The sequence below is a fragment of the Sciurus carolinensis genome, chromosome 8 (genome assembly GCF_902686445.1).
Source record: "Sciurus carolinensis chromosome 8, mSciCar1.2, whole genome shotgun sequence".
NCBI lineage: Eukaryota > Metazoa > Chordata > Mammalia > Rodentia > Sciuridae > Sciurus > Sciurus carolinensis.
The window spans coordinates 54,814,024-54,827,963 of record NC_062220.1 but is presented as its reverse complement, the minus strand read 5'-3'; the positions used below and the strand labels follow the sequence as shown (position 1 = coordinate 54,827,963).

The window sequence follows — 13,940 nt, the reverse complement described above, 5'->3', positions numbered from 1 at the left end:
TTGATATATGAAAATTTCTCATCTAACACCTTATTGATGGTGCATACGGTTGATTCTACTTTGTTAACCAGTAAAAGCAGTGCTGCAGTGAATATTTTTGTATTTGCATCATGAACTTCTAAGAGTATTTCTGTTGGACACATATCCATTGAGATATAAACATGCTGAGTGACTAGAACTTGCTTGAATGCTATTAGGCTAATATGACCCCAATTTATAAATACTCAATAATTCCAGGCTAAAATTCTGCTCTCACCTTTGTTGCCAAAGATTTGAGTTTTCCCAGCAAAGACTGTTTATTGGAATATACAACTTCTTCTTCATTATCTTCTCCTTCCATTATAGCACAACTGTCTGCAGCTGGGAGTTCACACTCTTTTGAGTTAGTTGTCATTACTAATTTGGAATATTTGTACTCCAGTCTAAGAGGTAGTAAATAAAACAAGCATATAAATAAATAAAGTAGCCACTTACATCAATAATAAATTAATACTTACTGTAGGTGGTTATATAGCAGCTCATTAAATTGTCTTATTGTTGTACTATCAACAAATTGCCCTCACCTAAAGTCATGGCTTTATATGTTCTCTTTTATCAACCATGTGTGTAAAAATACTTCAAAGAATGTCAGAGAATCAGTTCAATATAGTTAATTCTACCACTTACTTCATATCGATTAAAGTGTCTGCTTATGAATAACATTTGAAAAATAAAGAAAAGTCTTGAGGTCTGAATACATTTCCTTAATTTATTAATAGGTAGATGACAATTCACTATCACGTTTTCCAAAGTTTAGTTCATAAGGATGAGAATATCAAACAGGCAAATGAGTTGGTACTTACTGTCTCTCGATACCATTTACACAATTATACTTAACTTACCATCTCAGATATTACAGTTAACCCTAGACATTAGAATATAGATCTCCCATAGCCCCACTGAGATATAAATCGTTGAAAAAGATAACAGATCAATATACATTCAGGGGTTAGAATCAATATTCAATCCCAGATTCTTGGAGATGTGGGGTAAATAAATGTGATATTTACCTATATACTTAGTCTGTTTCTTTGCAAATATCCACCCACAAGAAATTTTAAAAGTGGGGCAAGAAGACAGCATAATGTCATAAAACAAAAAACAGACTAAGAGGAAAATTCTGCCTTCCAGTCTCAGCTCTGTTACAATCACCTGGATAACTTGAAGCCTCCATTTACTTTTTCTTTTTAAAAAGAGAATCTAATTCAGTGATCATTAATGTTCTTTAATATTTCTTTTTTTAAATTTTTTAAATTTTTTAATTTTTTATTTATTTTTATTGTACACAAATGGGATACATCTTGTTTCTCTGTTTGTACATGAAGTAAAGGCATACCATTTGTGTAGTCATACTTTTACATAGGATAATAGTGTTTGATTCATTCCATTATTTTTTCCTTCCCTCCTACCCCTCCCACCCCTCTTTTCCCTCTACACAGTTCCTCTTTCCTCCATTCTTACTTCCTTCCCACCCCCCACTATGTGTCATCATCCACTAATCAGGGAGATCATTTGTTCTTTGGATTTTTGAGATTGGCTTATCTCACTTAGCATGATATTCTCCAATTTCATCCATTTGCCTGCAAATGCCATAATTTTATTATTCTTTATGACTGAGTAATATTCCATTGTGTATATATATATCACAGTTTCTTTATCCATTCATCAATTGAAGGACATCTAGGTTGGTTCCAAAATCTGGCTATTGTGAATTGAGCAGCTATGAACATTGATGTGGCTGTATCTCTGTAGTATGCTGATTTTAAGTCCTTTGGGTATAGGCCAAGGAGTGGGAGAGCTGAGTCAAATGGTGGTTCCATTCCAAGTTTTCTAAGGAATCTCCACACTGCTCTCCAGAGTGGCTACACTAATTTGCAGCCCCACCAGCAATGTATGAGTGTACCTTTTTCCCCACATGCTCGCCAACACCTGTTGCTTGTATTCTTGATAATCGCCATTCTAATCAGGGTGAGATAGAATCTTAGAGCAGTTTTGATTTGCATTTCTCTTATTACTAGAGAAGTTGAATGTTTTAATATTTCTACCATCATTTCCTCTGCTTGCTTTCTCAAAGACCTTTCCTATAACCTCTTCACTAGAAGAAACATCTTATATCTCTGAGAGAATCTATAGGATTTAATGATTAAGTCCAAAAATTTCACAACAAAAACACCCTACAGTTCTTATATGATCATGCCAATGAGGATACTTACTTTTGATTCTTCTTCCAGAAGTAGCAAGTTAGAGCCACCAGCAAAACGGCTGTGAAAGCTCCCACGCCTGCTCCTACTTTTAGCCAAAAGTCAACTGTTTCACAGGTCGACAGCTTTTTCTCAGGCAAAGAAATTCCTTTAATGCACCATTTAGGTTCATTCCATACATATAAGGTTTCCTTTTAAAATAAATAAATTAAAGCACAGATGACAGAAGAAAGAGGATTCAGATTCAATTGTGAAAGATAAATTTGCTATTGGGTCAATTCTCATGTAGAAGAATATGCTAATTCTTCTCTAATATTAAACTTAGTTCCAGAGAAGGAAGAGATAAAGAAGAAAGTGAACAAAATAACAAATGCAAATGCAAAAACCACATAAAGACATGAATTGTCACATCAGAAGGGTTCACTAACATGTTGAAAATTAATTCATTTGGACACATCTTTTAGGCCGTTTTCCTCACATTTCAATGACCCCTGACATCTTAGTTTTGTTTTTAAATGAAAACCTATGTTGTTTAATATAATTAATTGAAAGGGATTTTACTCACCCACCACGTAGGCCCATTAAGTCAACAAGTCTCTCCCTAAGCAGAAGAGACAGATCCCAGGCCCAGGGCACGTATTTGCACCATGGCTGGCAGATTTGGTGGCTGGTATGAGGATCAGCACACAGACTGCACACTTCTGTTGTGTGCCAAAATAAGGAGGGCATTATTCTGAGTCATCCTTACCCACACCAGGTACTCTTGATCTTCCAAAGTAGATGACTCAATTTCTTTAGAGCAATGTTTCCCATATAGCAAGTTACACCTAACCACTGAATAATAAAAGCAATATACTAGATCTCAACCAGCAACTTTTTAAATAAGTAGATCAAAAAAAGGCAGATCAAAAATAAAAATCAGAATACAGGCCATGGTTGCTTATATAGTTCAACATGTACACTGATCAGTAGCAATTTGTATGATTATATCTGATGACATTAAATGACACAGGGCATTACTGTGTCTTCTTAAATTTTATGGCATATGATGGTCCATTTATCAACACTTTAACATAAGGATAACACCATAATTTTTACTTTTATATCTTAAGTGGATAAGCATTTTTTGTGGTAAACCATGAAGTGATATGCAGAAGAATCTTCTTTTACTTTGAGGAAAAGTTTCAATCAAGGTTTGAATAAGAACTTTCTGCATGTGTTTTGGGACATTAGTGATTGAGATTTTTTTAATAGAGGACAACTGTGATATTTTCATTAAGCATAGATCAAATAAATTATTTTTAAATGCATTACATTTTTATAAGAATGATGAAATATGAAATGCAGAGGCATATTCACATTTTGCTGCTGCATTTCTAAGTGTAAATCAAGACAATTTAGAGAAAACTGGAAATTCCAGGCAGCAAACATTGACTTCATTTTAAGTGCATTCTACCAAGAAAAAAGACTCTTACAGAGTTTATATGGTTTTATCCAATGTATAACATTCAATGAAAATGGCAAGCTCTAATGTCTAATGACAATCTTACATATCTTAAAACTTCAAAATTAAAAAAGATACTTGTAAAACGGGAATACTTAACTTCTTAATAAACTCCTCCAATACAAAGAAAAGAAAACTCAAAGGAAAAAAAACTGGTGCAATTGACAAAACATTTTAGTCATTCTGTAACTATTAATTAGAAACTTTATCCTCTTATCCAATCACATAGCATTGGAAAACAAGAACAGCTGACACTGCAGCTTAAAGATTTATTCTTCCAACATGTAGGGATATACTTTGAACAGGATTAAGATAAATTTGATGATAAATCTAAAAATATTTCTCTCAGCGCTAACATGGTATCACTCAATCTTTACTACTGCATGACTTTAGATGCAATGCTTAATACACACTTAGAACCTGGGATAGATTTTCGAGATCCAATTTGATAAGAGCACTCTTATCACAAGTTGTACAGCTCTTTTTGCTCATATCAGCCACACATGCAGGACTTAGAGTGCATAAACTTAACTTCATTTTTGTCTGCATTTGATATAGTTGTAAAACTTGGGAAGTGTATAAAGTGGTCAACATAAAGTGAAAAGTTGTAAAGGGCAGGGAAGGACATAGGACTGAAACAAACAGTGGGATGATTAAAAATTAAGAGACCCACTGTAATATTTTTCAATCATATTTTTTTCAATCATGAAACTGGAACATTCAAAGAAATTTATCCTTTTCATTGGCATAATGGAAAACTCAGGAACAAGTTGTCATTTGTATATGATAGCTACGTAGATTGGATTGGTGCTTACCTGAAGTCCTCTCTTGCAGGCTCCCTCAATCTCATGGAAGTCATGCTCTGTGCACAGAGGGCAAGCTTCAGCAGTCTCCCACAAGAAATAGAATGCACATCCATCACAGGTGCCTGCTGGGCACTTACTGAAATAAAAAACAAAATGCATTCAATCCATTCCAATCAACATTTGAGTGCCTGCTGCATACACGATAGAACTGTGTGGATGCTGAGGAAATATAGACATGTAGGGGAAAAAAATGAATGGAGCTGAAAACCACAATGAGATAACTCTTTTCACCTACTAGGATGTTCAGAATAAAAAAGATAATAGCAACTGTCATAAGAATATGAGAAACTAGAACCTTTACACACTGCTGATAGGAATACCAGATGGCAAAGTTGCTTGGGAAGAGTCTAGGAATCCCTCAAACAATAAAACAGAGTTGTCATATGATACAGTAAGTCTACTCCTAGTTGTCTACCCTGGACAAATAAAAGCATATGTCCATACAAAAATTTCTACATGACTGTTCTGGGTAGCATTGCTCATAATGCTCAAAAGGTGGGAAATTCCCAAATCTTCACCATCAGATGCGTAGATTAAACAAACGTAATGTCAGCACCATGGACTATCACTTGGGCATAAAACGGAGCACAGTACTGACATATGCCACTACTTGGACAGATGCTGAGAATATCAGACTCAGTGGAAACAAGTCACACAATTCCACCTTATATAAAGCTATTCACATGAAAGTTCAAATAGTTCCCTATCTGTAAAGATAGAAAGTGGACAGGTGGTTGCTTGAGACTGGGAAGAGGACTAAGGTACAGGAAGGTGAGACCAAAAAAAGTTCAGGGTTTCTTTCTGAGGTAATAAAAAATATTCTAAAATTGTGGTGATGGCTGTACACTACGTCACACTGTGAGTTGTATACTTTCCATGGGTAAATTGTATGGTATGTGAATTCTCTAAAAATCGATTTTTCAAAAAATTTTAAAGAAAGACACAGAAAATGACAGAAAGAGCTCTGGAAAAGTTCTTGGTAGAAGAACCTTAGAAGAATGTCTAAACTAAGTCCAGAATATTCAGCAGCAGGCAGCCAGATGAAAGGGAAGAAAGCATAAGAAGTTCTGCCAAAGGGATGAAATGATATGATGAACTGGTAGGAAATCACATCTGGGTCATTGTTGCTGGAGCTTCTAGACAAGATGGTGAGCGTGTGCTAGACACATAGTCAGGAACTAGTGAAAGGCTTTGGATGTTAAGGAGGTTGCAGTTTCTATTGAAGGTAACCAACTTAAGGGAGGTGCTATAGTAAACAGAAAGATGCACAGGGTCATGGTCTTTCAGACAGAAGGGAAATATGATCATAGAAACGTCTAAATTAAACAAACTGACCAACCCTCAGGTCAACATGTAGCTCAGTGAGGTAAATAATTTTGCCATCCTGGGTTTCCTTGACCAGATGCTTACCGTCACTGCTGCAGATGATGGCTGGGGCTTAGACACTGCAGGATGGCACTGTGCCAACCCCCAGGGAGGACCTGAATGGAGACTTTTTGAAATACCACCGCCTTGTGGGCGGGCCCATTACATCAATATGCCTCTTTGATTTTAGGGACAGAAAAACAGGAAGTCTTAAAATCAACCTCCTGTTAATGTGTGCAGAATCATTACTGATTGAAGCCAGAAGCTGTTTGGAAAGATTCTAGTGAGAATAGTTGTTTTGTTCATGAATTCATTAAAATGAGGAAAATAGTGTTCTCTTAATTTTTCTACCACACTTCCAGCTTTCTTAAATAAAGTCTTGTAAGTGCAGGCTTTCCCTGAACCTTTAGACCTTGACTGGTATTGAGTGTAGGTCTCCTGAAACACCAAATAGTGAAAAAAATGGACACAAAATAATGAGAATTTTACATAAAACATCATTTTTGAATTTTAATTGCAAATGTCTTTTTAATGCCATATAATCCAAAGCCAGACACAGTGGCAAATACCTATAATCCCAGCGGCTTGGGAGGATGAGGCAAGAGGATCACAAATTCAAATTCAGCCTCAGCAACTTATCGAGACCATCTCTAAATAAAGTATAAAAAGGGCTGGGGATGTGGCTCAGTGATTAAGTACCTCTGGGTTCATTTTCCTGTACCAAAAAAAAAAAAAAGTTACCAAAATTTTTTAAAAATTGTTGTGTCAAAAACGTCACCATATTTTCACATGCTATTTTCCCAAATGTCTGTGTACTTTAGATTCAAAGGAGGTAGGAGGTAATTAAAGGCAACATTTCCTATAGCATGCTATAACAGAGGCCCAGGTTTTTGCCAATGTAAGAACAATAGCAAACAGTGATTCTTTGGAAAAATGGTTTGAATCTTATCTGCCTTAATTTATGTATTTGTAAAAAGGGAATAATTAATATAATCAACTAAGAACCAAGGAGAGGCTTAAAAAAGAGAAGTAAAAATGAAAACCATGTTACATAAAATTTTATCCCTACTTTCCACTTTTTTTTAGATTAGTAAGACTCAAAATTATTACTTTTTTTTTTTTTTTAAAGTATAGGTTGTGGGATCCAAGATAGCAGACTAGAGGAAGGCTATGTTCCTTGTCGCTCCATAACTCTGGTTTCAAACAGAGGATATCTGTTTCTTGGTGAGGCAGTTTTTGCTGCTTATCTATCCCCTGCTATTTACCCCATTTGTCTGCTGTGATCACCTGCAGTCTGCCAGCATATCGACGCGTGTTTTGAGTGCAGATTGCTCATTGTCAGGCACCCATCATCCACCATTTGCCTGCCTCTCGCCTGTCCATTGCCTGCCTTACACCTATTCATCACCCAGTGCACGAGCTTCATCTCCCGATCGTCCAACAACAGTCAGCAAACTGATCACCGACCGCCAGTGGAGCACCAGCTGCCTGCTGTTGCCTGGAAGTTCACTGTTACAGTACCTGCAGGTTTGATTACACGTGGCTACCGCCATTTTGAGACAACAGCCAGGCCCCATAGGACCCCTGCCCAGACTGACTGAGCCCCGTCTCCAGGATCCCTCAGCCCGACCGATCACTCCCTGCCTCTGGGGCCCTCACATCGACTGACTGCTCCCTGCCGCCAGGACCCCCAGACCAACTGACTGCTCCCTATCACCGGGACCCCAGACCGACTAATTGCAACCGGCCTCCAGGATCCCACAACCACACCAAACACACCCAACCTCTAGGACCCCTGCCTGACCAACCGCATCCCGCCTCCAGGACCTCCTGCTGACCATGGCCACACCCTGAGCTGCAGCTCCCCATTTGCCAACACATTTCGAAGCCAGAGCAGCCATCTTGGATAATCCTGGAAGCCATAGCTCTGATCTTTAGGTGGGGCAAATCCCATCCTGAGACACCTGCTGGAGGCTTGAAGCTCACTGTCAGGTACCTCTCATGCATTGGGCTACTGAACTCTGGGAGGTTTCATTACTATATGACTATTATACTGTAGATTTTCTTTTTTCTCCTTATTGAAAAAATTTAAGTTTTTATTTCTTTACTTTTCTTGCTCTCTTTTCCTTTTGTTTACCTGTTCCCTCAGAGTCTCTTTCTCCTTTTTTGCATGCTAACATCCAATTTCTTTTGATTACACTCACCCTTTCTATTATCTAGAACTTCTGTATATTCTTTTCTTATCCCATTTACAGCCATATTCTACATCCTTCTGCATCCTCTTTGTCCTCCATTTGAAACTGCAGACCTTATTGAAAATCTGTTTGTTTTACTGAAGATAATATTTGAACTCATTCTGTTTATTATGACAATTTTGTTATAGTCCTCATAGGGGCTATTTGGTCTAGGATTCCATAGTGTTTGAATTGGGCACTGCTAATATTGATCAGCCCTTAAAGAAAGGGTTTTGGAAACCTATAGGGCCACTATAAGCCTATAGGGGGAAATCTGTAATACCCCAGATCTGCACTGCTAGAGGGGAAGATACATGAACAACATGAAAAAACAAGGGAAGAAAATGATCCAAACAAATCTAGATTCTATATTAATAGAATCCAATGACAGTATGTTAGAAGAAATGTCCGAAAAGGACTTCAGATTATACATGATTAAGATGATTCATGAAGCAAAGGATGAGATAAGAGAGCAAATGCAGGCAATGAATGATAATACCAATAAGCTGAAAGAGCAACTGCAAGAAACAAAAGATCATTTCAACAAAGAGATAGAGATTCTCAAAAAAAAAAAAAAAAAAAAACAGAAATCCTTGAAATGAAGGAAACAATAAACCAAATAAAAAACTCAATGGAAAGCATCACCAAAAGACTAGACCACTTGGAAGACAGAACCTCAGACAATGAAGACAAAATATTTAATCTTAAAAATAAAGTTGCCGAAACAGAGAAGATGGTAAGAAATCATGAACAGAATCTCCAAGAACTATGGGACATCATAAAAAGACCAAAGTTAAGAATTATTGGGATTGAGGAAGGCACAGAGATACCAAACAAAGGAATGAACAAACTATTCAATGAAATAATATCAGAAAATTTCCCAAACCTGAAGAATGAAATGGAAAATCAAATACAAGAGGCTTACAGAACACCAAATGCACAAAATCACAACAGATCCACACCAAGGCACATTATAATGAAAATGCCTAACATTCAAAATAAAGATAGGATTTTGAAGGCCACCAGAGAAAAGCATCAGATTACATATAGGGGGAGACCAATATGGATAGCAGCCAACTTCTCAACCCAGACTCTAAAAGCTAGAAGGGCCTAGAACAACATATTTCAAGCTCTGAAAGAACATAGTTGCCAACCAAGAATCCTATACCCAGCAAAACTAACCTTCAGATTTGAAGATGATAAAATCCTTCCATGATAAACAAAAGTTAAAAGAATTTACAAATAAAAAGCCTGCACTACAGAATGTTCTCAACAAAATATTCCATGAGGAGGAAATGAAAAACAACAATGTAGGTCAGCAAAGGGAGGAACTACCTTAGAGAAAACCACTCAAAGGAGAAACCAAGTCAACTTAAAAACCAAAATAAGCCAAATGACTGGGAATACAAATCATATCTCAATAATAACCCTGAACGTTAATGGCCTAACCTCATCAATCAAAAGACATAGACTGGCAGAATGGATTAAAAAAAAGACCCAACAATATGCTGCCTGCAAGAGACTCACCTCATAGAAAAAGATATCCACAGACTAAAGGTGAAAGGATGGGAAAAAAACTACCACGCACATGGACTCAGTAGAAAAGCAGGGGTTTCTATCCTTCTATCAGATAAAGTGGACTTCAAGCCAAAGTTAGTCAGAAGGGATAAAGAAGGACATTTCATACTGCTTAAGGGAACCATAAATCAGGAAGACATAACGATAGGAAATATTTATGCCCCAAACAATGGTGCATCCCTGTACATCAAACAAATCCTTCTCAATTTCAGGAATCAAATAGACCACAACACAATAATTCTGGGTGACTTTAATACAACACTGACACCACTAGATAGATCTTCCAAACAAATACCAACCAAAGAAACCATAGAACTCAATAACACAATCAATAACCTAGACTTAATAGACATATATAGAATATTCCATCCATCAACAAGCGGATTCACTTTCTTCTCAGCAGCACATGGAAACTTTCTCAAAAATAGACCATATGTTATGCCATAAAGCAGCCCTTAGGAAATGCAAAAAAATAGAGATACTACCTTGTCTTCTATCATATCATAATGGACTGAGAATAGAAATCAATGACAAAATAAAAAACAGAAATTACTCCAACACCTGGAGATTAAATAATATGCTATTAAATGAAACATGGATAACAAAAAACATCAGGAAGGAGATAAAAAAATTCTTAGAGGTCAATAAGAACAACGATACAACATATCAAAATCTCTGGGACACTATGAAAGAGGTACGAAGAGGAAAATTCATTGCATGGAGCACATTCCAGAAAAGAATGAAAAGTCAACAACTAAATGACCTAACATTACAGTTCAAAGCCCTAGAAAAAGAAGAACAGAATAACAGCAAAAGTAGTAGAAGACAGGAAATCATTAAAATCGGAGCTGAAATCAATGAAATTGAAACAAAAGAAACTATTCAAAAAATTGACAAAACAAAAAGTTGGTTCTTTGAGAAAGTAAACAAAATAGACAAACCCTTAGCCACACTAACAAAGAGGAGAGAGAAGACTCAAATTACTAAAATTCGTGATGAAAAAGGAAATATCATGACAGACACCATTGAGATACAGAACATAATGAGAAGCTACTTTGAAAATCTGTATTCCAACAAAATAGAAACTATCAAAGACATTGACAAATTTCTAGAGACATATGCTCCTCCCAAACAGAACCAGGAGGACATACACAATTTAAACAGATCAATATCAAGCAATGAAATAGAAGAAGCTATTAAAAATCTACCATCCAAGAAAATCCCAGGACCAGATGGATTCTCAGCCGAGTTCTACAAGACCTTCAAAGAAGAACTCATTCCAATACTTCTCAAAGTATTCCAGGAAATAGAAAAGGAGGGCACCCTACCGAACTCATTCTATGAAGCTAATATCACCCTCATACCCAAACTAGGAAAAGACACATCAAGGAAAGAACATTTTAGACCAATATCCTTGATGAATATAGATGCAAAGAGTCTTAACAAAATATTGGCAAACCGTATCAAAAAACATGTTAAGAAAATTGTGTACCACGATCAAGTGGGGTTTATCCCTGGAATGCAAGGATGGTTTAACATCTGTAAATCAATAAACGTAATCCATCATGTCAATAGACTTAAGGATACGAATCATATGGTCATTTCAATTGACGCAGAAAAAGCATTTGACAAAATACAACACCCCTTCATGCTTAAAACACTAGAAAAAATAGGGATACTAGGAACATGCCTGAACATAGTAAAGGCTATTTATGCTAAGCCCCTGGCCAACATCATTCTTAATGGAGAAAAACTGAAAGCATTCCCTTTAAAAATGGGAAAAAGACAGGGATGTCCTCTTTCACCACTTCTATTCAATATCATCCTTGAAACTCTAGCCAGAGCAATTAGGCAGACCAAAGAAATTAAAGGGATATGAATAGGAAAAGAGGAACTTAAGCTGTCACTATTTGCTGATGACATGATTCTATATTTAGAGGATCCAAAAACCTCCTCCAGAAAACTTCTAGACCTCATCAATGAATTCAGCAAAATAGCAGGCTATAAAATCAACACGCATAAACCTAAAGCATTTTTATACACAAGTGACCAAACAGCTGAAAGGGAAATGAGGAAAACAAATCCATTTGCAATAGCCTCAAAAAAAAAAAAAAGATAAAATACTTGGGAATCAATCTAACCAAAGAGGTAAAAGATCTCTACAATGAAAACAACAAAACACTGAAGAAAGAAATTGAAGAAGACCTTAGAAGATGGAAAGATCTCCCATGTTCGTGGATAGGCAGAATTAATATTGTCAAAATGGCCATACTACCAAAAGTGCTATACAGATTCAATGCAATTCCAATTAAAATTCCAATGACGTACCTTACAGAAATAGAGCAAGCAATCGTGAAATTCATCTGGAAGAATAAGAAACCCAGAATAGCTAAAGCCATCGTTAGCAGGAAGAATGAAGCAAGGGGTATCGCAATACCAGAACTTCAACTATACTACAAAGCAATAGTAACAAAAATGGCATGGTATTGGCACCAAAATAGACAGGAAGATCAATGGTACAGAATAGAGGACATGGACACAAACCCAAATAAATAGAATTTTCTAATACTAGACAAAGGTGCCAAAAATATGCAATGGAGAAAAGATAGCCTGTTCAACAAATGGTGCTGGGAAAACTGGAAATCCACATGCAACAGAATGAAACTAAACCCATATCTCTCACCCTGAACAAAAATCAACTCACAATGGATCAAGGACCTTGAAATCAGATCAGAGACCCTGCATCTTATAGAAGAAAAAGTAGGTCCAAATCTTCAACATGTCAGCTTAGGCTCAGACTTCCTTAACAGGACTCCCATAGCACAAGAAATAAAAGCAAGAATCAATAACTAGGATAGATTCAAACTAAATAGTTTTCTCTCAGCAAAGGAAACTATCAGCAATGCGAAGAGAGAGCCTACAGAGTGGGAGAATATCTTTGCCACTCATACTTCAGATAGAGCACTAATTTCCAGAATATATAAAGAACTCAAAAAACTCTACATGAAGAATACAGATAACCCAATTGACAAATGGGCTAAGGATATGAACAGACACTTTACAGAAGAAGATCTACAAGCAATCAACAAACATATGAAAAAATGTTCACCATCTTTAGTAATAAGAGAAATGCAAATGAAAACTACACTAAGATTCCATCTCACCCCAATTAGAATGGCAATTATCAAGAATACAAGCAACAATAGGTATTGGAGAGGATGTGGGGAAAAAGGTACATTCATACATTGCTGGTGGGGCTGCAAATTAGTGCAGCCACTCTGGAAAGCAGTATGGAGATTCCTTAGAAAACTTGGAATGGAACCACCATTTGAACCACCTATTCCACTCCTCGGCCTATACCCAAAGGACTTAAAATCAGCATACTACAGACATACAGCCACATCAATGTTCATAGCTGCTCAATTCACAATAGCCAGATTGTGGAACCAACCTAGATGTCCTTCAATTGATGAATGAATAAAGAAACAGTGGTATATATATACAATGGAATATTACTCAGTCATAAAGAATAATAAAATTATGGCATTTGCAGGCAAATGGATGAAATTGGAGAATATCATGCTAAGTGAGATAAGCCAATCTCAAAAATCCAAAAGACAAATGATCTCACTGATAAGCAGATGATGACACATAATGGGGGGTGAGGGGGCAAGAATGGAGGAAGGAGGGACTGTATAGAGGGATAACAGGGGTGGGAGTGGTGGGGGGAAGGAAAAAATAACAGAATGAATCAAACATCATTACCCTATGTAAATGTATGATTATGCAAATGGTATGCTGTTACTCCATGTACAAACAGAAACAACATGTATCCCATTTGTTTACAATAAAAATAAATTTTAAAAAAGTATATAGCCAGTTAGAAAAAAATTCTTCAAGAACATAACTTTTAATTGCATAACAATGATTTGCAACTTTAAAAGTAAATATACTTTTCTGGTTATTTAGCAAACATTACCAATAGACTCTTCAACTCAAATATCTCCTTACACATTTTTTTCTATTTTATCATCCAAACACAGAGAAGTTTTAAGGGGGAAAGAAAACAAATTATTTAGCTTGAGAAAATAGAAGAGTAAGTCTATTTAAGTTTGAAAAAAGAACATAAATTAAAAAAAAAAAAGAAGAATCA

The 13,940-nt window shown here is 36.3% G+C and overlaps 1 protein-coding gene across 1 annotated transcript in view; it reads right to left on the bottom strand.

Annotated features, from left to right (window-relative positions):
* Window positions 1-13,940, bottom strand: part of Elapor2 (endosome-lysosome associated apoptosis and autophagy regulator family member 2) — a 170,550-nt gene that overhangs the window by 14,363 nt on the left and 142,247 nt on the right. The window contains 3 exon segments of the mRNA XM_047562761.1: window positions 257-422; window positions 2,253-2,431; window positions 4,560-4,686. Coding sequence (XP_047418717.1) covers window positions 257-422; window positions 2,253-2,431; window positions 4,560-4,686 — 472 coding nt within the window.